Genomic DNA, 24,499 nt, shown 5'->3' on the forward strand with positions numbered 1-24,499 from the left:
TTTTTTTTTCTCTCGATAATGTTGATATTGTTGACATTGACATCACAGTACTTCTGAAACATTGTCGATATACGTTAATATCATCATATCACCCGGCCCTAATATAGATTAAACACATTCTCTGCAGAGTAAACACACTATTAGGCTGGTTTCAGATCCATCTGAAATTGGATACGTTTACATAAAATGCATTCATGTGTACAAATGAATGTGTTTCAAATGAATGCAACTATAGCACTCATTTCACATCCCATCCCTAATTAAAATTAAGCAGAAACAGTGCTATGCAGTCAGCATATGAACTTACTGTGTTGGCAGTGGATTCCGTTGAAGCCTGATGGGCACTTGCAGACGTATCCAATGAATGTGTCACCCCTGAATGTTTCACTGATTTCACAGGTGCCTCCATTGTGACAAGGGTTTGGATGGCAGGGTCCTGTAATTCAGACAAAACAGAAATGAACAAGTGAACTGAAGTGTTTTTGATGCATGTGAGTGTTCACAACCCACGTGATGGGTTAGATAAACAGATGTGTTAGAAACAGACATCAGCAGTTTATAAATTGGCCTGCAGTGTAAGCGCTTGCATCTCTGTCTACAGTGGTTCAAGTAACAACTGCTGTGACATACAGAGGGGGAAAAAAGATAAATGACTGAGCACACATAAGGAAAGAATCAAACAAGACAGAGTCGCAGTGAGAAAGAGAGAAATGTAAGTATAAGCATCACTTGCTGAGGTCACCATGGGGCAGCTTGAGGGATAAATGATATCATGGGCACCGTATTACCTTTCCTGGCACTGTGTCAACACACAGACAGAGAGAGAGAGAGAGAGAAAGACAGAGACTGAAAGAAAGAGCACGCACAAGTGCTGGCATTTAACTCAATCGTTATAATCAGTCAAAGAGTTAATTTGCAGCAGAAATTAGTAGATGAGTAAAGGTCAAAGTAAGGTTATGGGAGCAATGCTCTTCGATAGGATGCAAGTTTAATTACATTTTTGTGAAAGATGGATTCAATAAAGGTATGGCACATATGGCATATGTTATGTAACTGGCATATCTGGCATATGTACTATTGTTGTAATGTGATTTGGAAGGAAAATGGTCTCTAACTCATTCTGGTTTCACTGGTTCTGGTTTTTTATCTATCTTTCACACTGTAGAATATGAAGTGATTGCAGGCTTTTTAGAGTAAAAATTCTTGATTTAATATAAGTAAATATTCTGAGATGATTTAAAAAGCTACACTGTCTATTTAGATTGTTTCTGTGCAATTACATGCAAATCTCAATTCAAATAATTCTGTGTTGTTTAACTTGAACTGTATTTGTGTAATATTTCGTAATTCGGAAATATTTATCTATTAATATATAAATTTATACTACCGTTCAAAAGTTTGGGATCTGTAATTTTTTATTTTTTATTTTTTATAATTAAAAAAATTAAAGACATATCTTATGCTCGTTAAGGTTACATTTATTTAATTAAAATTATTCCTGTGATGCAAAGTTTAATTTTCATCATTAATCCAGTATTCGGTGTCACATGATCCTTCAGAGATCATTCTAATATACTGATTTGGTGCACAAGAAACATTAATTATTATTATCATCAATATTGAAAACAGTTGTGCTTACTTGATTTTTTTTTCATATTAGTATGCATATTAATAAAATATTTGGCAATATTTCTGTATGTTTTATATTAATTAAACAATATTGTTAAAAAACACTCTATTGTATGTTTTCATATATTGGCTCCTAATGGTCTGAGTCTCTCTGCTCCAAATGAACAAATGGAAAATCCACTTTTATTTCATCTGTTGCCCTGAAAAAAAAAATAATAATGAAACTGTTGTGAAGTCATGAATGACCAATCAAAATGCTGATTCCACTAAAAGCTTTTAAAACAACATTCAAGCACTGGACTGATTGTTCTAGAGTAGTTTCTAATCTCTTAGTCTTCCCAAATCCTGCATTTGCAAGCAAGTGAACCTCATAAGAACCCCCCGGAGGGCCCATATCTCATGGCCTATCAATACAATACTGATGTTTAAAACATTAGAGTGCCTGCATCGGGTTGCATGCTGTCAAACGTTTCTTGATGAAATTGCAGGGCAGTCAGTTTAATCTTTCAAAATATCAGCAGCAAGTTCTACAGGAGAGCATGGGCGGAGTAGAGAGATGTAGAGACACATGATCAATGTGCTCTTAAGTGCAAAGACAGACTAAATGCAAATTTCAAAAGACACAAATTCAATTTTGGTCCTAAGCAGAACAACTCTGGATGAGAGTCTTGAAAATTGTTGATTATGCGACAATATGATCTTTGAGGGAAACACTACTGTAAAAAAAAAAAAAAAAAAAAAAAAACCTGCGGTCAGTAAGATTGATTGCATGGTTGTTTGATTGATTGATAGATGTCAATACCGTTATTCATCACGCATTACTTTAAGGTCCAATTCTCGCTATTAACACACCATTAACTACAACCTTTGCCTCAATAATCTCTCAATTTGTTTAAAAATAATTTAATCATATTTTTCATACTACATTTGAATTTTCTATTCAACAAACTATAAAAAAGGCTCCATGGTTTTCACAAAAATATTATGCATTATTTCAACATTAGTAATAATAAAAATAATAAAATCAATCAATAAAAAATGTTTCTTATGAGCACCAAATCGGCATATTAAACACAGCTCAGCTAGCTATCAAGGCAATACTTCAATTTATATATTAATTATATTATTATTAAAATTGTATCTATTTAATTTAACTTGAAGTGCAAAAATAACTAAAATGAAATAAATTAAAACTAAATTAAAACCTTGGAGAAATGTGCCACAGAGGGTAACTCTATCAACATTTGTGAATTCCAGTGCTGCATCTCAGCTATAATGAGACTAGTAGCTAATTAAAGGGACACACCATGTAATAACCTTGCCAGAACTCTATTAAAAGCCCTCTGCATCCTGAAGGAGAGGGTGACAGCTATGCCTGCATTCTGACATGACGATCTATAACCGCACAAAGCTTTGTGACAGCCCCCTCTCTATCTCCAGAGAGATGGAAGTCAGAAGAGGGGATAGCAAGACAGGGAAGGAGGGAGACAGTATGAGAAGGAGAAAAGGGAGCGGGAGCGGGAGAAAGGAAGGAGGGTGGGGGACGTATGCCACATTTACACACGTTCCTGAGAGACATTGCCAGGCATTGTGGCCGATGAAACAAAGCTTTGTGCTCTGTGCTGTTCCCTTTTGTGGCACAAGTCAGGGGGTTCACCAAGAATGTCAGCCGTTGTTGGGCGGTTTGATTGTGGTAGGAAAGTAATTGATGTTGGCTGGCGCACGCATCCCGATTTTCCGACAAGTCACAATGGAAGCCAATCTATCAGAAGAGCCCCGTTCCAATGCAGAATAGTAAAACCTCAGCGGCGGTTAAACACATCAAATCGTCCAATGTTTCCTGTGCAATTAATCACTCTCTGATGGACGCTCCCTACTAAATTCCCCAAAGTGAATTCATTTTAGTCTCTCGCTTATATGAATCAACTCAAACGCCATTGAAGTGAGACAGGTAAGCAGCCCAAATGCATTACACTCCCTAATGTATTCATTTATGCAGATTGTGGGTAATGTCACTTGAATGGTATGGAAATCGTAATGCATTAATATGGAGATATGGTGATCACTTGGCTGGATTATAATAATTACAGTTTTGCCGTCTGAACCTTTGTGGGTTTTCACTGAGCAAACCTTTTAGCCATCGATTGAATCCCCTATATTTGACTTTTAGCGAAGTCCATGCAAATAAAGCAGTCTCTAAATAAAGCAATCTGTCTGTGATAATTACATACAGCGCCATATATAGAGCATCATATATAACAAACATCCCACTGGATAATTGTACTTTGGCATGCAGAGGAAGTAATGTAGGTGTTTTAATTACTGCTCCCTCAAATGATCTCCAGGTGAAGGTGATGGAGGTGAGAGGGGCTCAGACAGCCTCTAGGTGTCTAAGTTATCATGAGCAGATTGGGCTGAGCGTTTGGGAGGTAGAGAGGTAAGCGAGCAGCTGGAGCTCAAATCAGACTTCCTGTAAGCTAAAATCAAGCACAGCACAGCACAAGCGTAGTGAAACAGTGAGGGCAGATACTTAAGATACAATGTACAGTATGTATCTTAAGAGTCTGGGGACTGCAGAATACATATATTTCCACTATAGCGAGGTATTCACTTAAACAGTGAGGTCCGGCAGACTGAGCACACTCTGAAAAACTGAGATTTTCTATTTGAGCTCGAAAAAAAAAAAAAAAAAAAAAAAAAGTATTATAAAACCAATACAAAGGTCTGCACTATTTACAAATCACTAATCATTATTACATAATTCTATTATTGATATATTTTTTGGATGACTCTTTGTACAGACAATCAGATGGTCTTGTGTCTACTGAAGCTTCTACTTGTTCCATCTGAAATTATGCTTTTAGTTTACACAAATGTCTTTTCTTTCATATATATATACAATACGATATTATCACGATATGAAGTCCACAATACAACATTTATTGCAATATTTAAAATAAGACAAATGAAGAATTGAAACAAAAAAGTATTTATTTTAAATTTAAATTCTATCTAACGCACTTTGAGAGTTAAAAATTTAAAGATCCAACCCATGCTCTTAGGTAAGAAAACTTGAGTGAGCAAAAAGTCAGTGAATTGACTTATAGTCTTATAGTCTTATAGCGACTTATAGTCAGGTGCAACTTGAAAATGAGGTGCGACATTTCATACAGAAATGAACCAAGAGAAAACATTACCGTCTCCAGCCGCAAGAGGGCACTGTTGTGCTACTTATTGCTCCTGTAGTCTACATTGAGCAGCATAGAGCACTCTCTCGCGGCTGTAGACGGTAATGTTTTCTCTTGGTTCTTGGTTCTAAATAAACGCGACTTATCGTCCAGTGTGACTTATAGTCCAATGCGACTTATACATGTTTTTTTCCTCAACATGACGTATTTTTGGACTCATGCAACTTATACTCAGGTGTGACTTATAGTCCGAAAAATACGGTAATTACTGATAATAAACACGTTGTGTTGTGCATCGCGCCATGTTAACACAAAACCATGTCTGCATTTGTGACTGGAGAAATGACAAACAACAAGCCTACTCTACAATGCTCTAAACTCACATTTGAATCATCAGTGGCAAATTCTTTAAATACAGAAGCGCCACTTTCCTTGAAAAAAGTGAGGAACAGACGAGGGCAAGAGTTAGGAACAGCTTCGGATTCAAAGAAGTAGCAGCTGGGTGCTTGTGACAACCACATGTGACAACTCCAGGCTGGAATCCGCTTCATCCACGGTGAAAGGCTATCTACAGTGTGAAGTTGATGTATTTTCTCAGCGACCATCACGGATCAGGAGAAGTGGATATCATCCTCTTTTGGAAGGCCAAACAAAGTAGTTTTGCTTTCACAATGAAACAAACAGCTACCCACCAGACTTATGTGCATCACCGTCACCTGTCTCTTAAATGGGCCGTTGACACTCTATCTGCAATCTCAAATAGGAGTGTCAATGGTCCACTTGAGAGTTAGGTCTGTGATCCTCCATAAAGCAAGAAGAAGACGATGACACCTCATGGGCCTGCTGCTAAAAACCCGCACAATAGGACGTGCTTAGGAGAGTTCTAACAGGTCGGACATTGCGTGAATCAGAGGTAAAAATTTTAATAAATACTGTTCAGTTTCTTTCGCAGACCGATCATTTTGTGTCTTTACACATCAATGTATCATCATGAGCCACAGGGTTTAATTTGGTTTTGTTTTATTGTATGATTTAGCTGTGATTCCCATTCACTTACATTATAAGACTGATAGACTGCAACAGTTTAAGCTAAAAATCTCAGTTTGTGTTCTACTGAATAAACAAAGTCACCTAGATTTTGGAGGCCCTCGGGGTAAGCAGATAAACATCAAATTATCCCTTCAAGCCATTTGCATTAGGTTTTATTTCATTTGACGGATACTGTGCCAAAGCATAATGGCCCAAAACACAACTTTAAAAGACCTTATGTTAGACTAAGAATTTTACATTTGAAAAACTTTTTTTTAACGCCCAGAAGACCTATCGTTTCATATTGTCATGTGACCATGATAATATAAAGACAGTTTTGCTATTGGGATATCACAATATTGATAAAATCATTACATTCATACTTTCATACTTCATGGTGCATACAGTTTTTTTGGAATAATAATATACACTAATTTCTAATTAATTTCAAAGAGATGAAGCCCTGCAGGAAGACAAACCAACTACTAAGGTCTTCAGCGATTATCAGTTCAGCTTTTGACACAATGTGCTATGATGTATAGAATTTGTATAGAATTAAAATGTATTGAAATTTAAAAAGTTGTCTGCGCTTCACCTTTCAACTGCAAAGTATGTTGCATTCAGAATCATGCCATTCAGAATTTAATTTAGAATTCATTTAAAATAACTATATAGAACGTGAATTTACATTTAGAAATTAGGATGCTGACATGCTATTTGGATTGTAATACAATAAATTCTAAATTTTATTAATTTAAATTTAAATAAATTAATATTAATGTAGCTTTTTTACTAATAAATCAAAAATCAAGTGGCTTTACAAAGTCTTGTTTGAAAGTTTTTGAGAAAAAAAAGTATAATGGCTACAAAGAGAATGCTAGATATATAGAATGATAGAACATTAGAAAGAAAGAACGATAGAACAAAGAACAGCAGGCAGGAAGACAGATGACAGACAAACACATTCCACAATGCTCCAATAATAATAATAATAAAAAGAATGTACTGATAATTTGGGTAACAAGACACTAAGTTTCTTGTGTCTTTAATCTTCAAAGGTTAAATGAACACATTTCACCTGCCCTCAGTTGGAAGCAGTGTCGGTATTCTGTGATTTAGAGCACTGTGTCTTTAATCGAGAATCACTGTACCACAGTATAACCATACCTTTCGCATTAATGCCTATGCAGGCACATTAAAAGAGATGTTCAGCTCGCAGAGTTTGCAGGGTAAGAGCTTACACAGCTCGTACGTGGCCTAATTCTGTCTTCATTCTTTATGGGGAGTGCAGTATCAGCCTCCTACCAGCGTCTACTGCCCAGTACACTCACCACTCCCACTATGAACTGTGGCTGGCAGTGAAAAGCACTGGCTTTAAGAGCCCTCTCTAAATCCCGCCATGCACGATATATGACAAGACATGCGGACTAAACTAAACAGATGCAACAACTAGCTAATGTAAAAACAGAACAGAGGCAAAATAAATAAACATGTGGCCATCCAGCTCTATGCCAAGGGAGCATAATCTCTTAGGGCAGCCGAAGTTAGTTCAAGCTCACCTTGGAAAGTCTTTTGGATATGGAAGGTGAGGGTGTAAAAGCAAGGCAGGAAATGTCATGGAAATGTCACCATGATAGCAGTCTGGCAGGAGAAGAACAGCCTAGAGATTCTCTCCTGTCAACTCACATCCATCCAAGAATGCAGGGCTGATAAGAACAGACGTGGCCAAATGAAAACTCCTGCAACAGTTTACTTTGGATAGACCAACCAATTTGGGTGCTTATTTTGTAATCCTTTAGCAAGACATAATTGCATTTCTGAAGGAATATCACAACTCACGAATAAATAAGTCAGATATGTCCAGTTCAATTTTTGTATAGATCTTTAACAATTCACTGTCTCAAAGCAGCTTTGTAATATCTTAATATCTTCATGCCTTCTAGTCTCATTTATCAGATTAGAGTTTGGCAATAATAGAATTGACATTCTGCAACAATACAAGCAATCATACAGTTTCTATTTAGTAAATATTGATCTACCTGATTGTACATAAATTGTTTGAAGATAAGACATAAGTTTATGCTATGTTCATTATACTGAGAGGTAAAAAATTTTTTACCCCTGAGTTTGTGTTCACACAAGCAAAAATAAAGCTCATTTTAAGAGTAAATGTAAATGTAAAAGTTACCTGAGGTGTATGCTTTATATTTCAAATAAAAGAGTTTTCAAGAGCCAGCTAATGTTTATTTTTAAGTAGAAATATTTATGCATGTTTTATAATACAGATTAACATGTCTGTCAAATGTTCTCCAGTCAGTACAGTCTCCAGATTTTTTTTTTTTTCTTTAAGAACATACACTGTGCTGGTAACCTGCTTCTCTTTATTATGAGTTTGTACATGCTGGGCCTTTCCAAAGGCCATGTTTAAAGTAAAGCCATCAAATTATTGCCAGCCGTTTGATGCTAACAATTACCAGGTATAACAGGACCTGCACAAGAACAGAAGCCACCTCTTTCCATTTCAAAGTTGAAACGCACTGCAGAGCAAATTGAAATAATGTTTCTCGGATTACAAAAGTGGTGCTCGGGCCAAAAGCAGGGCATTTAAAAAGAGGGCTTTTAGCATGTCAGTGTATGATGAAGGGGTCATAATATTGGCCAGTGAACTCAGTCCCACCTTTAGTTATATAATGGCATACTAATGTTTGCTGCATTTACCCGCTCCATCACTCAAACTCCCCAGGAGGAAGAAGAAAGTGTATTATTCATGCAACACACTCCTCCATAGCAACTACACTAATAAAGGCAGTTTGGGCTACGATGAATGTTCTCCAGCTGCATATAAAATGTACACATCAGATCCATGATTACCTATTTAATAGTGCTTTTGATCTCATTTAATCTATATAATCATATCAAACATGTACTATGCTATTTAACTGACAGTCTGGGGGTCTTGACTGAACAGTATACTGCAGGAGCTACTGATTCAAGTGTCACACCGGACGTATGGTATACCAATGAAAATGCACACACACAAACACTCATGAAGGAACATTTCTTCATGTACCAACACTATGAAATATATAATTTAGGCTTCAATATAGGTCATAAATCTCAAATCAATGCTGCAAATGCTCCATGCCCACTGACGTCATTGCTCTAACCCTTGTGGATTGTAGAAAATTAAATCATCCAAAATAATTCCAGATTATATGTGAGCTTTATAGCTGAAACACATCAAAACTATACCAAACAACAATCTTAAATTCATCCGCTCTGTGGATTTATTTTCTGATTATGGTCCACTTGCAGAGACTCAAATGAAGATGCATGCACACTCTTTGAATATGTCAAAACATATTTAAGAAAGTCAGTTTGACAACATAATTTCAAAAGCCTTTTTTTAGTGAACAGTGTTTCCCAGTGCGTGTATGTGTGTACTTGTTTATGCTACAACTTGGGGACCAAATGTCCCCACAAAGATAGTAAAACCTGTACTTTTTTTTCTGGGAAAAAAAAATACATAAAAAAAAATAGTAAAGGATGTTTATCTGAAAGTGTACCATTGCAAACAGTTTTTCTGTAAGTGTTATGTTTAGGGTTAGGGGATACAAAATATTGTTTGGTCAGTATAAAAGTAATAGTGTCAGTCTTGCTTTGTTCCCCAGTTCTTTGTTCCCTTTGTCCTAGTTTCTTCCTGCATGACCATATTTGGTCATTTCTTTTTCCGGTTCCTATTATGTTTATTGATCCCAGGTGTTTCTCTTCATCCCCTCGTCATGTCTTGTTTCCTTTTCTTAGTTCCTTGTGCTGTCTTAAACGTCGATCCCGTGTCCTACATGTGATTCCTTGATGTCCGGGAGGCCGGGCTGAGTGCTGAGGCCAGGCACCCTGAGTTCCCTGATCTGCCATGGCTCCCCGAGCTCCCTATGATGCCATGTACTCTTAAACTGTCTGCTCCGTCATGGCCTCCTGAGTTCCCTGCTCTGCCATGGCTTCCTAGTCTGCCTGATCCGCCATGGCGCCCTGAACTACCTGGTCCACCATGGTGCCCTGAACTGCCTGATCTACCATGGGAATGCCAACCTTCCCCCCCAGTTGGATGTTATGTGTCGCGTGGATTCGCCTGTATAATGTCAAACTCCATTTCTGTCTTGTAATGTTCCCCATGTCCTAGTTTCTCTCTCCTTGACCATATTTACTCATTCCTATTTCCTGTTCCTATTGTTTTTTGTCCCCAGGTGTTTCTTGTCATCCCATTGTCATGTCTTGTGTATTTTAAGTGTTACCATTTCTTAGTTCCTCATGGCTTCTTAAAACGTAGATCCTGTGTCCTACATGTGATTCCTCCATGCCAATAAAGATTTTGCGTTTTCCTCATTCCTCATTCTTCTCTCCTCACCATAGGCACACCATGACAAATAGAAGACTATGGAAAGTCCCCACAATTCACAGAAACAAAATGTGTGTGTGTGTATAAGTAGGGTGTGTGTGTGCGTGTATATATATATATATATATATATATATATATATATATATATATATATATATATATATATATGTGTGTGTGTGTGTGTGTGTGTGTGTGTGTGTGGTTATTAGAGAAAATAATCCATGCTACCAACAAGAATTTGATGGAAAATCTGTGTTGGAAAATCTAATGTGAAATTTGCGACTGTGTAGATTCATATTGATGATTAGATGTTGCCTGCAAAATTTGCTAAATAATAATAAATGTGTTCAAACCTTAACAGCTATAAAAGAGAATCTTAATCGTGATGAATTTCGCAAAAATCTAAAATTACACAAAAGTCCATCTGAAGCAGGTGACAGACAGCAACAGATGTGTATCTTGTCCGCAATATGAGATGAACACCCGTGAACATAAAGAAAGAAGGGCTGGAGCATTTTATTGAAAGCTTGGAACCCGATAAAACAACGAGGCAGGAGAGAAGAGTCTGAGCACAGTTCAAAGCAGCTCTGCTCACAGAGATCAGTGGGTTTGAGAGTGAGTGCTGACCATGCGCGATGAGAGGGATCAATGGGTGTGATACTGAGAAGCCAAGGAGATTGAGAGGAGGTGGAGAAAAAAAACGGCGTATATTACCATGTGTGTGTATGCACAGTAGCAAATGTGCAAAGCTATCAAAATTGATAAAAAGTGAAAAAATGCATCACCAGTGGCGGCAACCAAATTCGTTTGTGAGCGAGCGATCAGAATAGCAATATTTGGAAAGAGACTGGGTGATATATCATAAGCAGGAGGGTTTCTGCAGCAGGTTTCGAGATGCTCTATGCATCAACGTCATGGTGAGAAGACAGAATAACACAGCAAGAACGATGTGACATCAGAGGAGATCTTGAGAAGGTGTGAAGAAACAGGTGAGGGAAGAGCTCTAAAACAGACGTGCCAATTTCATGCAGGGAAGGTCACACATGCCTAAACTGACAACAGTAGAAAGAAGGGCAACAAAGAGAGATACATGAGCCAAATGAGGGGAGCACAACAATTACCATATCTAGATATATCCCACCTGCTGAAGTCGGATCCTCACCATCTGCTGCTATAGAGGGTTGTGAAGGAATTGGAGGGGAGGAAGGAGAGAAAGAGAGAGACGTGGTCAATCCTCTTTCACATAGCCTCTCTTGTAACACAAAAGCTATTTGCTGTTTAACAGTTGTGCACTTGGGTCACACCAAAAATATCATCATAAAGAAATTATTAAAACAACGAAAGACAGCCATGTTGTTCTTTATCCCACACACTACATTGGATACATACACACAGTCAGTGTTTGGGACTGACAGCAGTGTATGTGACCCTGAACCACAATTTTTTTTTTTTTTAAGTATATATCATTGATATATGGTTTGGATAGGATAGGACAATATTTGTCTAAGATACAAATATTTGACAATCTATAATCAGAAAGTGCAATAATAATAATAATAGTATATATATATATATATATAGATAGATAGATAGATAGATAGATAGATAGATAGATAGATAGATAGATAGATAGATAGATAGATAGATAGATAGATAGATAGATAGATAGATAGATAGATAGATAGATATACAGGTAAAAAATCGCCATCAAAGTTGACTTAGCAATGGATATTACTAATCAAAAGTTACATTTTGATATATTTGCGGTAGGAAATTTACAAAATATCTTCATGGAACATGATCCTTACTTAAAGGGGGGGTGAAATGCTATTTCATGCATACTGAGTTTTTTACACTGTTAAAGAGTTGGATTCCCATGCTAAACATGGACAAAGTTTCAAAAATTAAGTTGTACGTTTGAAGGAGTATTTTTGTTCCCAAAATACTCCTTCCGGTTTGTCACAAGTTTCGGAAAGTTTTTTTCGAGTATGGCTCTGTGTGATGTTAGATGGAGCGGAATTTCCTTATATGGGTCCTGAGGGCACGTCTGCCGGAAGAGCGCGCGCTCCCGTATAGCGAGGCTGAGCAGCACAGACATTTCACTGATCAGATCGATTCACTGATCAGAGCGAGAGCGTCGCGAAAAAGTCACAAAAGAAGTGTGTTTTTGGTTGCCAGGGCAAGACAACCCTGCACAGATTACCAAAAAAAAAACAGCATTAAGGGACCAGTGGATGGAGTTTATTTTTTCAGAGCATCAACGGAGTTGTGCAAGTGTTTTTGTTTGTTCCCTGCATTTCGAAGATGCTTGTTTTACAAACAAGGCCCTGTTTGACAACAGATTTGCGTATCGTTTATTTCTTAAGGATGATGCAATCCCAACGAAAAAGGGTCACGATCGTGTCTTGGAACTGCAGGCGGTGAGTAAAACTGCTTAAAATATCTCTGCCTCCTTGTTAGTGCGTCCCCTCCCATGCCGGAGACCCCGGTTCGAGCCCCGCTCGGAGCGAGTCGTTGCTGCTGCTGCTCTCGTTCGGTTTCAGCCTCTGGATCATAAATAAATGGCTGAATCTGACTGTAAGCCATGGTTTGTTTTGGATGATGGTTTTTCCCTCACGATAATGTCACAGCTTCCACATGCAACGCAAAAGCCTACTGGCGCTCGTGATTCTTTAGCTCCGCCCACAAGTCACCCCTCCAGCCGGTCGTGTTTTTCCGGGAAAAATCGGTACAGACTATCTTTCTCTTATGAATATAATAAAACTAAAGACTTTTTGGAGTTATGAAGGATACAGTACTACTCTATAGGTACTCAAGATTAACAGGATATTCAGTGAAAACGAGCATTTCACCCCCCCTTTAAAATCCTAATGATTTTTGGAATTAAAAAATCTATAATTTTGACCCATACAGTATTGTTGGCTATTGTTACAAATATACCTGTGCTACTTATGACTGGTTTTGTGGTCCAGAAGGATATATATTTAGATATGATATTTCCATTTTTCATAACCCGATAAAAGGCTGACGGGCCTTATACATCAGTGACTGACCAAAAGAATACCCCGGGAAGCACATACCTATTTCATACGTATATCAGTGACATGACACTGGGACAGTTAGTTGCCATTCTGTTCATACAGCACACATCAACTGAGCTCACTCTCAAAATCCATTTGAAGCATCTTAAAACATGCAGAATATAAGAGGAATATAATGCGATTGTCATTTCCTTTCATACTCATTACTCATTTTAGTTCTCTTCCAATGGGGCCGGCTGACTGCTGCTGCTGTGTGAATGTAGCCGATGACCGTTCTCGTAATCGCCTGAAGGTCGGGCTCTTTGGAATTAGGACAGTCTCATAGGGCAAGTTTTAATACAATATCTAAACGTTGCTGTTGCGTCTGACCCTGCCGACCACTCAGCCGGAGCCCAGCCTGTATTTATCATTCAGCAGCAGCTCTCAGATTATCCGGCTGAGCATGCATGTGTTTGACTGTTAATCGCTGTGCTGTGGGCCTTAAAGGCAAGGATGAACCCAGCCCGTCTCCAGCCATTATCATCGACCTCCATCAACCTGATCACGTTACAGCAGGAAGACTCCCGGCACCCTTTCATTTTTCTTCTCTTTCACTCTTCATCTTCATCCTATTCATCTCCTTGTGAAAGGAGCCTATCATGGGTCCTGATGGTATCAGAACTGAGGTTAGGTTATCCTCATTGGCTGCTTATGATGAATTGTTTGGGTTTTTGTGCTGTTGGTAGCAAATGGAGGTTAACTCTCTTTAAAGGAACCTTAATGTTCTGTACCATTAGACATCTAACTGGTTTGTTCAAGGGCCTATTCAGAATAAGCACCCAAAAAAAAAAAAAAAAAAAAAACTTTTTAATAAATAATAAAATAAAATAAAAAACACTGTTTCAGTGGCACAGTGTTCGTGATTAATCGCATCCAAAATAAAAGTTTTTGTTTACATAATAAATGTGTGAGAGTACAGTGTACATGTATTATGTAAACATATACACAAACGTACATGTATATATTAAAGAAAAAATATTATGTTTATTAAGATAAATATAATACATGTAAATACATGTAATTATTTTCAAAATATATACTGTATGTGTGTGTATTTATATATACTTAATAAATATACAAAAGTAGACACGCATATGTAAACAAAAACTTGTATTTTGAATGCGATTAATTTTGATTAATCATTTGACAGCACTAATATGTATATATATATATATATATATAAAAATATAAATATATATATATAAAAATATAAATATATATATATATATATATATATATATATATATATATATATATATATATATATATATATATATATTTATATTTTTATATATATATATTTATATTTTTATATATATATATATATATATATATATATATATATATATATATATATATATATATACACACACACACACACACACTCACCTAAATGATTATTAGGAACACCATATTAGTACTGTGTTTGACCCCCTTTTGCTTTCAGAACTGCTTTAATTATACGTGGCTCTGATTCAATAAGGTGCTGATAGCATCTTGCAGTTGATGGAGATTTGTGGGATGCACATCCAGGGCACGAAGCTCCCGCTCCACCACATCCCAAAGATGCTCTATTGCAGGGATAGGCAACTCCGGTCCTGGAGGGCCACTATCCTGCAGAGTTTAGCTTCAGCCCTCATGAAAACTCACCTGCCTGCATCTATCTAGTAATCCCGAAAACACTGATTGCCTTGTTCATGTGTGTTTAATTAGCGTTGGAGCTAAACTCTGCAGGATAGTGGTCCTCCAGGACTGGAGTTGCCTATCCCTGCTCTATTGGGTTGAGATCTGGTGACTGGGGGCCATTTTAGTACAGTGAACTCATTGTCATGTTCAAGAAACCAAATTCTGACTCTACCATCTGAATGTCTCCACAGAAATCGAGACCCATCAGACCAGGCAACATTTTTCCAGTCTTCAACTGTCCAATTTTGGTGAGCTTGTGTGGAGATGAGTGGTACAAGGTGGGTTCTCTTGTTGTTGTAGCCCATCCGCCTCAAGGTTGTGCGTGTTGTGGCTTCACAAATGCTTTGCTGCATTACTCGTTTGTAACGAGTGGTTATTTCAGTCAAAGTTGCTCTTCTATCAGCTTGAATCAGTCAGCCCATTCTCCTCTGACCTCTAGCATCAAGGCATTTTCGCCCACAGGACTGCCGCATACTGGATGTTTTTCCCTTTTCACACCATTCTTTGTAAACCCTAGAAATGGTTGTGTGTGAAAATCCCAGTAACTGAGCACATTGTGAAATACTCAGAGCGGCCTGTCTGGCACCAACAACCATGCCATGCTCACAATTGCTTAAATCACCTTTCTTTCCCATTCTGACATTCAGTTTGGAGTTCAGGAGATTGTCTTGACCAGGACCTCACCCCTAAATGCATTGAAGCAACTGCCATGTGATTGGTTGATTAGATAATTGCATTAATGAGAAATTGAACAGATGTTCCTGATAATCCTTTAGGTGAGTGTGTGTATATATATATACATATATATATATATATATATGTATATATACACACACTCACACAAAATAAATTATTATATTCATGTATATATATTATGGCATGCACAAGCTGTTTATAAACTGACCTTATATATCGAAATATAAATTATTTTCCTGTGTCTTTGATGTAGTGCATTCCATATACACATACAGTAGGACACATATGCCAAGCTGTGGAGCACATACAAAGGTTATTTCCTGTAAAAGTTCATTTCCTGTCCTGTGTACTCTCATGTCAATTCCAATAATATGTACAAAATCTATATCAATTTGATATTGAACTTCATTTCCTTTGGTATTTTCATACAGATGTGGCACTATGTAGAATGTCACAGCCCCAATAGTCCATGTAAACAAGCTGAAGACAGAGAGTTGGATGCTCTAACCCAGCGACAGCACAGCTACTCGGGTGAGTGCCAATGTCTGCTCCTCTATAACATTCATAAGAATCATTATCTGAGCCAAGACAGAAGTTTAACTACAAAGACATGCGCAGACACAACACAAACTTTTGCGTGCCAAACACAGCTTTTTCTGGCAAGTAAAATGACGCATGCACACCCAGGGCACAAAGTACGCCTTTTACTGTATGTTAATAAAACAATTTCAAGACACAAGAACACACACTGCTTTAACTATTTACACCATTTATAGCCATAAAACAGTATTGTAGTGTTATAAAGAGCTGCAAGAACAAAAATACAACATCACACAAGCTCTTGACTCCACCCACTGTGAACTGTATCTTGTTGTGGTTTTCTAGTGTTTTGCCGCTCTATCTTTCTCTTACAGAGCATAATGACAGCTCACAGACATGAAAGGGCCAGTCCCCAAGCTACATCTTCCCACTTTCTTGCTCCCCCTCTTTCTGCTGGGTATGGTTTCTAGAACCTTGTTTGAGTTTTAAGTTATCTGCTCTCTGAAACATACTGCTGTACACTGGGGATTTGGCCTGGAGCCCCAAACATGAAAACAAGGCTGTTGAGTTGTGTGCGTGTGTGTGTGTGTGTGTGTGTGTGTGTGTCACAATTGTGTTCAGTCTCAAACAGGGCTCACATTAACCATAATTTCTGCAATTATTTTTTGCAGTGACGAAAAAATCTGAAGGCCATCCGTCAGAATACACTGAGGGTGATCTATTGTTATTTGTAACTGTAAATCCCAACCATGTCCATTTGTTGGTAAATACGCTCCAGTGAGGCTGCAGAGCGCAGGATCATCGGCCTGTCACTAGTCTTTTTCTAAGCATTTGACTATGCACATGTGAGTACCTACTAGTAGTAAAGTGAAAAAGATGATCAATTCACTTGCATCTTGTGCTGCCGCTTTGCTTGATCCAAGGCACTACAGTGATCTCTCACACCATATTAAAGAGTGCCAAAATGGTATTTATTGCTTGAATTTCCTTATATAATAGACAGAATTTGAAATCGGTGACATGGTTTAATATCAAAATGAACAATGCATAAAACTTAAAAGCCTATTGGGATTTATTGGATTGGAGGTACACTATATTTACTGCTCATTCATCAACTGAAAACAGCATTGATTGGGATTTAAGAATCAATATAAAAATGAGAATCTATTAAAATAGAAAAATCTTTTTTTTTTGTTCTTGTTTTTTGTTTTACCCGGCCCTAACAAATTGTTGTTTTTAGTGGCCTTGTGTCACTGCAGGGTGTTGTGTTGAACACAAGTGAAGCATAGTCTCTGTTCATCTGTTCTCTTCATAAATAAATAAATGCATAGGCCTTTATGCTCGTCAAAACAAACCTATAACGATTTTTTTGTACAATTTTGTGATTTGCTTTACAGCAATTGCTTTACAGTCATAAATGCACTCAGTATCAATTTGAAACATATTTCCAAAAGAAAACTAATGAGAGCTTCATCAAAATGTTGTAACATGTCTCTAGAACAGACATAAGTCAAAATAATCACTAAGTAAAGATGTCAAACAAAATGTCTAGACATATGGCAAAAAATAATAATAAAAAATAAAATAAAACTCCTGTTCAGGGATTTATTTAATTATAATTTTTTTTGCCATGCATTGGTGCCTCAGGTGTTATATGTTTTGCCCAATATATTTATTGCCCTAGGTTCATACGTACTCCGTCTGCAGTGCGTAAACAGTGAGTTATGTGTACGCGTTTCAGAAGCAGCAAAGAGAGCACATTATTGTAAGGCGAAAGCATATTAAAATCATGCGCGAGCGCGAATCTATCCGCTCGCATGCAGATTTTCTTTGCTCCGTTAACAAAACCAGATTCGCGTGCTCAGATCATATTAAATCTTTTCGCACCTGATCCGTTAACATGGGCTTGAAAAAAAAAAAAGGCTACGCATCACAGACAGTGTGTGAACCTGGAGTTAGACATATGCCCAGTCTGCTCTGTTCTCGCACTCCATTTAGGCACGCTGCATCCTGATTGGTTAAGTTAACATACTGCGGGAGGCTGGGGCCACGGAAAATCACGCTATAAAGCAATTTAGAAATCGCACAGCCCTAAACAGGGGCACAACCAAACACAGATCCAAATCTTTTGGTATCATCACATCCAACATTTAAACGCAACATACTGTATTTAGTAACATTATTAATTTATTTTTAATTCATCACATACACACTCATATAAATCAGCAGACGTTGGATCATCTTTTACATCTGGGTAAAGAATTTTGCAGCATCTTCTCCTGATGCAGCTCAAACAGCATCTGAGCCAAATGGTGGCACCACACAGTCTCGAACACAGACTCGCTAAACTGATTACAGGAAGAAAGACATTGCTGCCAGACATCACAGACTCATTCAATTAGTGCTGGAACTGATGTGTAGTATCTGTTCCGCCCTGTCCTTCTGACACTTTGATTAATTCTGTGTAACCATTGTAAGACACATAAAAGCTAATTCTGCCTTTTAATTCAGCTATATTTAATGCCTGATAAACAGTGCTTATTCTGAAAATAAAATCTGACCATCAGCTTTTTACACATCCTGCTGTAGATCCCTTGGGTCTAAGAAATAATTTAAAATCTGAGCTATTATATAATTACTGTAAAATGGTAGTTAGCCAAAATGGCTGTTAGCAGCCGTCATTATTTTTATCACACGCATGCTACTGTCGAGAGAATAACCTTGCTTTTCAAAGTGACTTTTTTTAGGATTTAGCAAGAGAAAAGTATGTTTATATCATCCCCTTAATTAAAAATGTCAGCGAAACACTTCATTGAAAAGATGAAAGCAGAGGAGGTCATAGAGAGCTACTCCTGAATGGCAGAAACTGAACATGGATGTAGATCTATACAAAACTGCACATAAACAAGACGTGTTCTTATGGCAACCGCCAGTTATTAGACTCCTGTTTTGTAACATTGGAATTTTGTGTAAAGTAATTAACATCACAGAGAAACAAACGATATAAGTATGGAAGCATATGGGTAGCAATATTCAATATGGAATGTAATATGCAAAATGAAAATGCAATATGTAAAATGGCAATGCATTTCTGTATTTACATTTACATTTTACAATACATTTGTGCAACTTTGGTGCTAAATGAAAATTAAATTACATAATTTTCATTTGCTATTTCACACACTAGTTTTAATATGTAAAATGAATTCTAATAATTCTGATAATTAATTGAATTCTAAAAATTTTAACTCTTTATAAGTTGCAAAATTAAAATGAAAATGTATTACAGACAGTTGGTCTGTGTACGTTTTGATAATTTCGGTTTATGGCTTCAATATTTCATTCGCACATGTGGGCGGAGCTGACACGCTGCTTTCATCTGATTGGTCGAATCGCTCCGCGTTCAGCTCTGTCTTTTCATTCTTTCAGACAGGATAAAAGTCAAATACCTGCAAAGGTTTCCTGAGCCTTCAAAATGGTCTCTCAATTTGGTTCACTGGGCTCAACTGTCAACAAATTAGAATACTTCATAAGACCAATAAAAACATAATTTAGATATGCTTCATTTAGACATGTGTCATTAAAATGAACTGTAACTCAGTAAATACTCAACAAAGAGACATGAGAGAGATATCTATAGAAAGCTTGACATGTCTACTTTTAAACTAAACAAGTGCCCCCAAAAACAAATATTTTGTGATAAAGTAATCCATATGAAAACAACACCATGTCCATTTTTGACATCTCCCTTCATTGTCGTCTAATGCGACCATGCTCCCGCCCTGAACGCTAATGTTTCACTGAAGCACGCGGCTTGAATCACAATGATATTCATGATAGTTGACACCTACTCGCATATGACTTTTACCAACAAAAAGTGTCTTAGAAAATTTAAATCAATATTTTGTTTTCTGTGAGTGAGTAAACAAGATGATTTTCAGATAATTTAGAAAGAAAAATTCTAGGCTACAAGCTCCAGTTCTCAAAAGTCCCGGGAAGCAATGTTCTGTATGTGTTTTATGGCCTTATTCATGTGATTTAAAATTTTCAGTTTTTCAATAACCATGCATAACATTTTTTTTTTCTCAAAAACAAAATCATGTACATACAAGCTGCTCACATATTATTATAGCCCAGTTTGTGCTGACTACAGTGATATTAGACTTTAGCCATTAGATTTCTATAAATAACTGAAAAAAGCACAAATGTCAGGGCATGACAAAACTTATCCAGGCCCCAAAAACACCCTTAGACGTCAGATGGTTTATTACTGCCTTAATTCAGAGGTGATCAGTTTGTGGCACTGATGAGGTGGTATGGAAGCCCAGGTTTCTTTGACAGTGACCTTCAGCTCATCTGCATTTTTTTTGGTCTCTTGTTTCAAATTTTTCTCTTGACAATCCAGGTTCAGGTCTAGTTTGCTGGCCAGTCAAGCACACCAAAACCTTGGTCATTTAACCAATTTTTGGTGCTTTTTGCAGTGTGGGCAGGTGCCAAAACCTGCAGGGTACTGAAATCAGCATCTTCAAAAAGCTGGTCAGCAGAAAGAAGCATGAAGTTTTCAAAAAACACAATGGACCAACACCAGCAGATGATATTGCATCCCAAATCACTATAGACTGTGGAGACTTAACACTGGACTTCAAGCAACTTGGGCTATGAGCTTCTCCACCCTTCCTCCAGACTCTAGGACACTGGTTTCCAAATCAAATACAAAACTTGCTCTCATCTGAAAAGAGGACTTTGGACTAATGGCAACAGTCCATTTCTTCTTCTCCTTAGCCCAGGTAAGACGCCTCTGACGTTGTCTGTGGTTCAGCAAGTTCCTTGACACGTCTGTGTGTGGTGGATCTTCATGCCTTGACCCCAGCCTCAGTCCATTCCTTGTGAAGTTCACTCAAATTCTTGAATCGATTTTGGTTGACAATAATCACAAGGCTGCGGTTCTCTCGGTTGGTTGTGCAACTTTTTCTGCCACACTGATTCCTTCCACTCAACTTTCCGTTAACATGTTTAGATACAGCACTCTGTGAACAGCCAGCTTCTTTGGCAATGAAGGTTTGAGGCTTACCCTCTTTGTGAAGGGTGTCGATGATTTTCTTCTGGACAACTGCAGATCATCAGTCTTCCCCATGATTGTGTAGCCTAGTGAACCAAACTGGGGGACAATTTTGAAAGCTCAGGAAACCTTTGCAGGTGGTTTGAGTTGAGTAGCTGATTGGCATGTCACCATATTCTTATTTTATTTGTTGAGTGAATGGGTGGGGTTTTGTTAAAAGTGTGTGTGTGTATGTGTGTGTGTGTGTGCAAGATATATATATATATATATTAGGGGTGTAACGGTTCACAAAATTCACGGTTCGGTTCGATACGATACACTGATGTCACGGTTCGGTTCGGTACGTTTTAGATATAGCAAAATGTAAAAACATCTCAACTTTTCAGAATGCCGCAAGTGCACCGCGGGTCATGAACTAACCAATCAGCTTCATCCTTTCCTGTAACAACATTGAAAGCTCAGCCAAAATGAAGGAACAGCTGATCATAGTTGTATATGGATTGCAACTTTGAAATAAATTTAGTAGCAGAGCTACTGCAAGCGATTTTAAGAGCTGCAAATCCAATTATCCTTTGCTGAAATTTCCGCATCTCATGAAGAGAGCACGTCATTGTTGCTTAGCAAAGACAGACGCCTCATGAGCGCTTCTGCCCGAGCGCTTTGGAAAGGAGGAGAAAGCGGCGCGGCTAGCGTTTTCCACGCGTTTTTAGGCACGATATGTGAACGGCCCCTAAGGCGCTCGCTCACTCAGCACGCGCTGAAGGCTCGTTGCGAAATGTCTAATGCATTTAACAGACCAGAAATAGAAGATCCTCCAATAACCAACAGGTCTGGTATTTGAGTGCACTTTGGATTCCCTGTAAGCTATAATGGTAATGACAGAATGAATGGTAAATAGTACGGTCTCATTTCCGCGGCTATAACGTAAATGAAGCCTACCGATCGCCGCGGTGATGTCTTTTGCCCTGTTTGAATCAGTTGGAAATGTCGGTCTAAATGCTGCGGGGATAGTTTGTTGCGTGTATGTTTCTCAGATTTTTGAAATACATTTATCAAATATCTACAGTGTACAAAACATTAAAATGTAAACCCCATACATTTGAACAGCAGTGCACATGAATGGTACATTTGCACACATACACATAATCTTTAAATTACAAAGCCAGACATGGACATTATTTCAGCAATAAGCCATCACGCCAGACACTGAGTGTTATCTTTATAATGTTTATCGTTTTGTAAAGCACTCCTTTCTCACAATCTGATACTACAACTATGAAACACATTCTTAAAGGATAATTTCTAAAGAGCTAGTTAGAAAACACAGCCACAGGCAAATTTAATCAATGCCAATGAGGATTTTATTAGTTCAAAAGCACATTCTCTGAAGTGGATGTGTGTCAATAGTAGATATCATATACTTCTGTAATGGACAGACAGTTAATTACAGGGGTTTGAATGAGTGCCATGAGTCATAGTACTATAATACATGGTCTGCGACAGATCATAATACATTACTAGGGATTAAATAACAGTTCTTTCACATCATTTCAAAATATAGATTACACTTTTTTTTGAATTAGCCTTTTTCAGAATGTCTACACAGACCATACTGACCTTGAATGGCATGTATTTTCAACTGTTGGCATGAATGCCAGGTTAGCCCCCGCCAATCATTTTAATACAGCTTTCAGACTGATTTTGATTAAATGGCTGTGCACCTTGACATATTTAGAGCTCTTTCTGTGCAAAACTGCAACAAAACCAAATGCATTCAGCAGACAGTGATTAAGTTCATTTGCGACTTGTTGTACAGTGTACATATCAAAATTATTTCGAGTTATTTTTAATTAAAAATATCTTAATTGTGTTTAAATAAATAAATAAAAAATAATAAATTAATTTTATAAAGACATATTTGTAAGCTGAAGGTGACAAGCTATGTTTCTTCTCCACCCAGTCTTTTTTGAAGGAATTTATGGCCGAACTCTAAGAACTTCAATGGAATACCACTGACTATTATGCTAAATAAACGCAGTATTATGGGTATTTAGTTTGTTTCTCATGGTAACATGTTAATTCCAATGAAAGTACTAAAATCCAATAAATGCTTCAAAAACCGTTCTTCACCCTATGAGTTTCCATCTGGATAATCTGATCCCTGCAACAGCTGTTTGGCATTACGGATGGAAACGTGTGTGTGTGTGTTTGTGTGTGTGTGCATGAGTTAGTTTGGTATTGTTTTCAAGAGTTTGTTCTCAACATGTGTTCAGCTCTTCTACAGTTTAAGGAGTGTCCACTCCTGCAACAGTGATTCTAAAGCACTGACAGATTTATGGAATGGAAAAGAGCCGTTCAGATTTCCCACAAACCCTTTCATCTCCCTATAAACCAATTTCTCACCCATGCCAGCTCATTTTAGAAGGAAATTAATCAAATATTTTCCCATACAAATGTCAGATGCTTGGCATCATGAATCAACAAAAACACACAATATCAGTGATTGATCCACCCAAGAACTTTATTAAAAGAATGACAGTGCAAAAGGTCTAAAAAAAAAAAATCACACAGGCCAATTATTTGACTCTTGTTAAAAATAAAGAAATAAACACAAAACACTTTTCTAATTTCATGTACTTTGAATCTAACTCTAGAAAAGGAAAGATGAAATGAAACATGATGGTGGTTTATTACAGAGCAGTCCCTACTCATGTAGATAATCCAGGCCAGGGGTGATAAGGCAAAGCCATGGGGCGGATTGACTTAATCTTACTGAAATCCTGCGAAAAGTAATATCCAAATATAATATAACAGGTACAGAAAGCACAAGGCTGATACCACCCTAAAGGTGCATGCTGAAGATAGGGGAGCGTGACAAGCACAGAGGAACTGCAAAGGTTTAAGGGAACACTGATGAATTGTTATTGGTTATGGTCCATTAAAAGTCAAGATATATATATATATATATATATATATATATATATATATATATATATATATATATATATATATATATATATATATATATATATATATTGTATCCATTACAGACTGCTTTGAATGTAAAGCATTAGTTTCAGACAGTTTTAGGAAAGCACTGTGTGACCAGCAAAACACAGGTTTATTGCTGAAAATCTATTGTATATCAAAAGATCAAGCCTAAGCCAGAAATAAAAGCCTTTACTCGGGTCAGGTA

At 37.3% G+C, this 24,499-nt stretch overlaps 1 protein-coding gene across 3 annotated transcripts in view; it reads right to left on the minus strand.

Moving 5' to 3' along the window:
- edil3a (EGF-like repeats and discoidin I-like domains 3a) overlaps window positions 1-24,499 on the minus strand; it is a 174,626-nt gene that overhangs the window by 112,784 nt on the left and 37,343 nt on the right. The window contains exons 2-3 of one of the 3 annotated variants that reach the window (XM_026211393.1): window positions 11,384-11,410; window positions 308-436 (exon numbers count right to left, since the gene is read on the minus strand). In XM_026211393.1, coding sequence (XP_026067178.1) covers window positions 308-436; window positions 11,384-11,410 — 156 coding nt within the window. Of the gene's footprint in view, window positions 1-307; window positions 437-11,383; window positions 11,414-24,499 lie in introns of all 3 variants that reach the window. The other 2 variants (XM_026211392.1, XM_026211394.1) reach the window with 2 other exon arrangements.

Source organism: Carassius auratus, chromosome 30 (assembly GCF_003368295.1).
Source record: "Carassius auratus strain Wakin chromosome 30, ASM336829v1, whole genome shotgun sequence".
In the NCBI taxonomy this organism is placed as follows: Eukaryota; Metazoa; Chordata; class Actinopteri; order Cypriniformes; family Cyprinidae; genus Carassius; species Carassius auratus.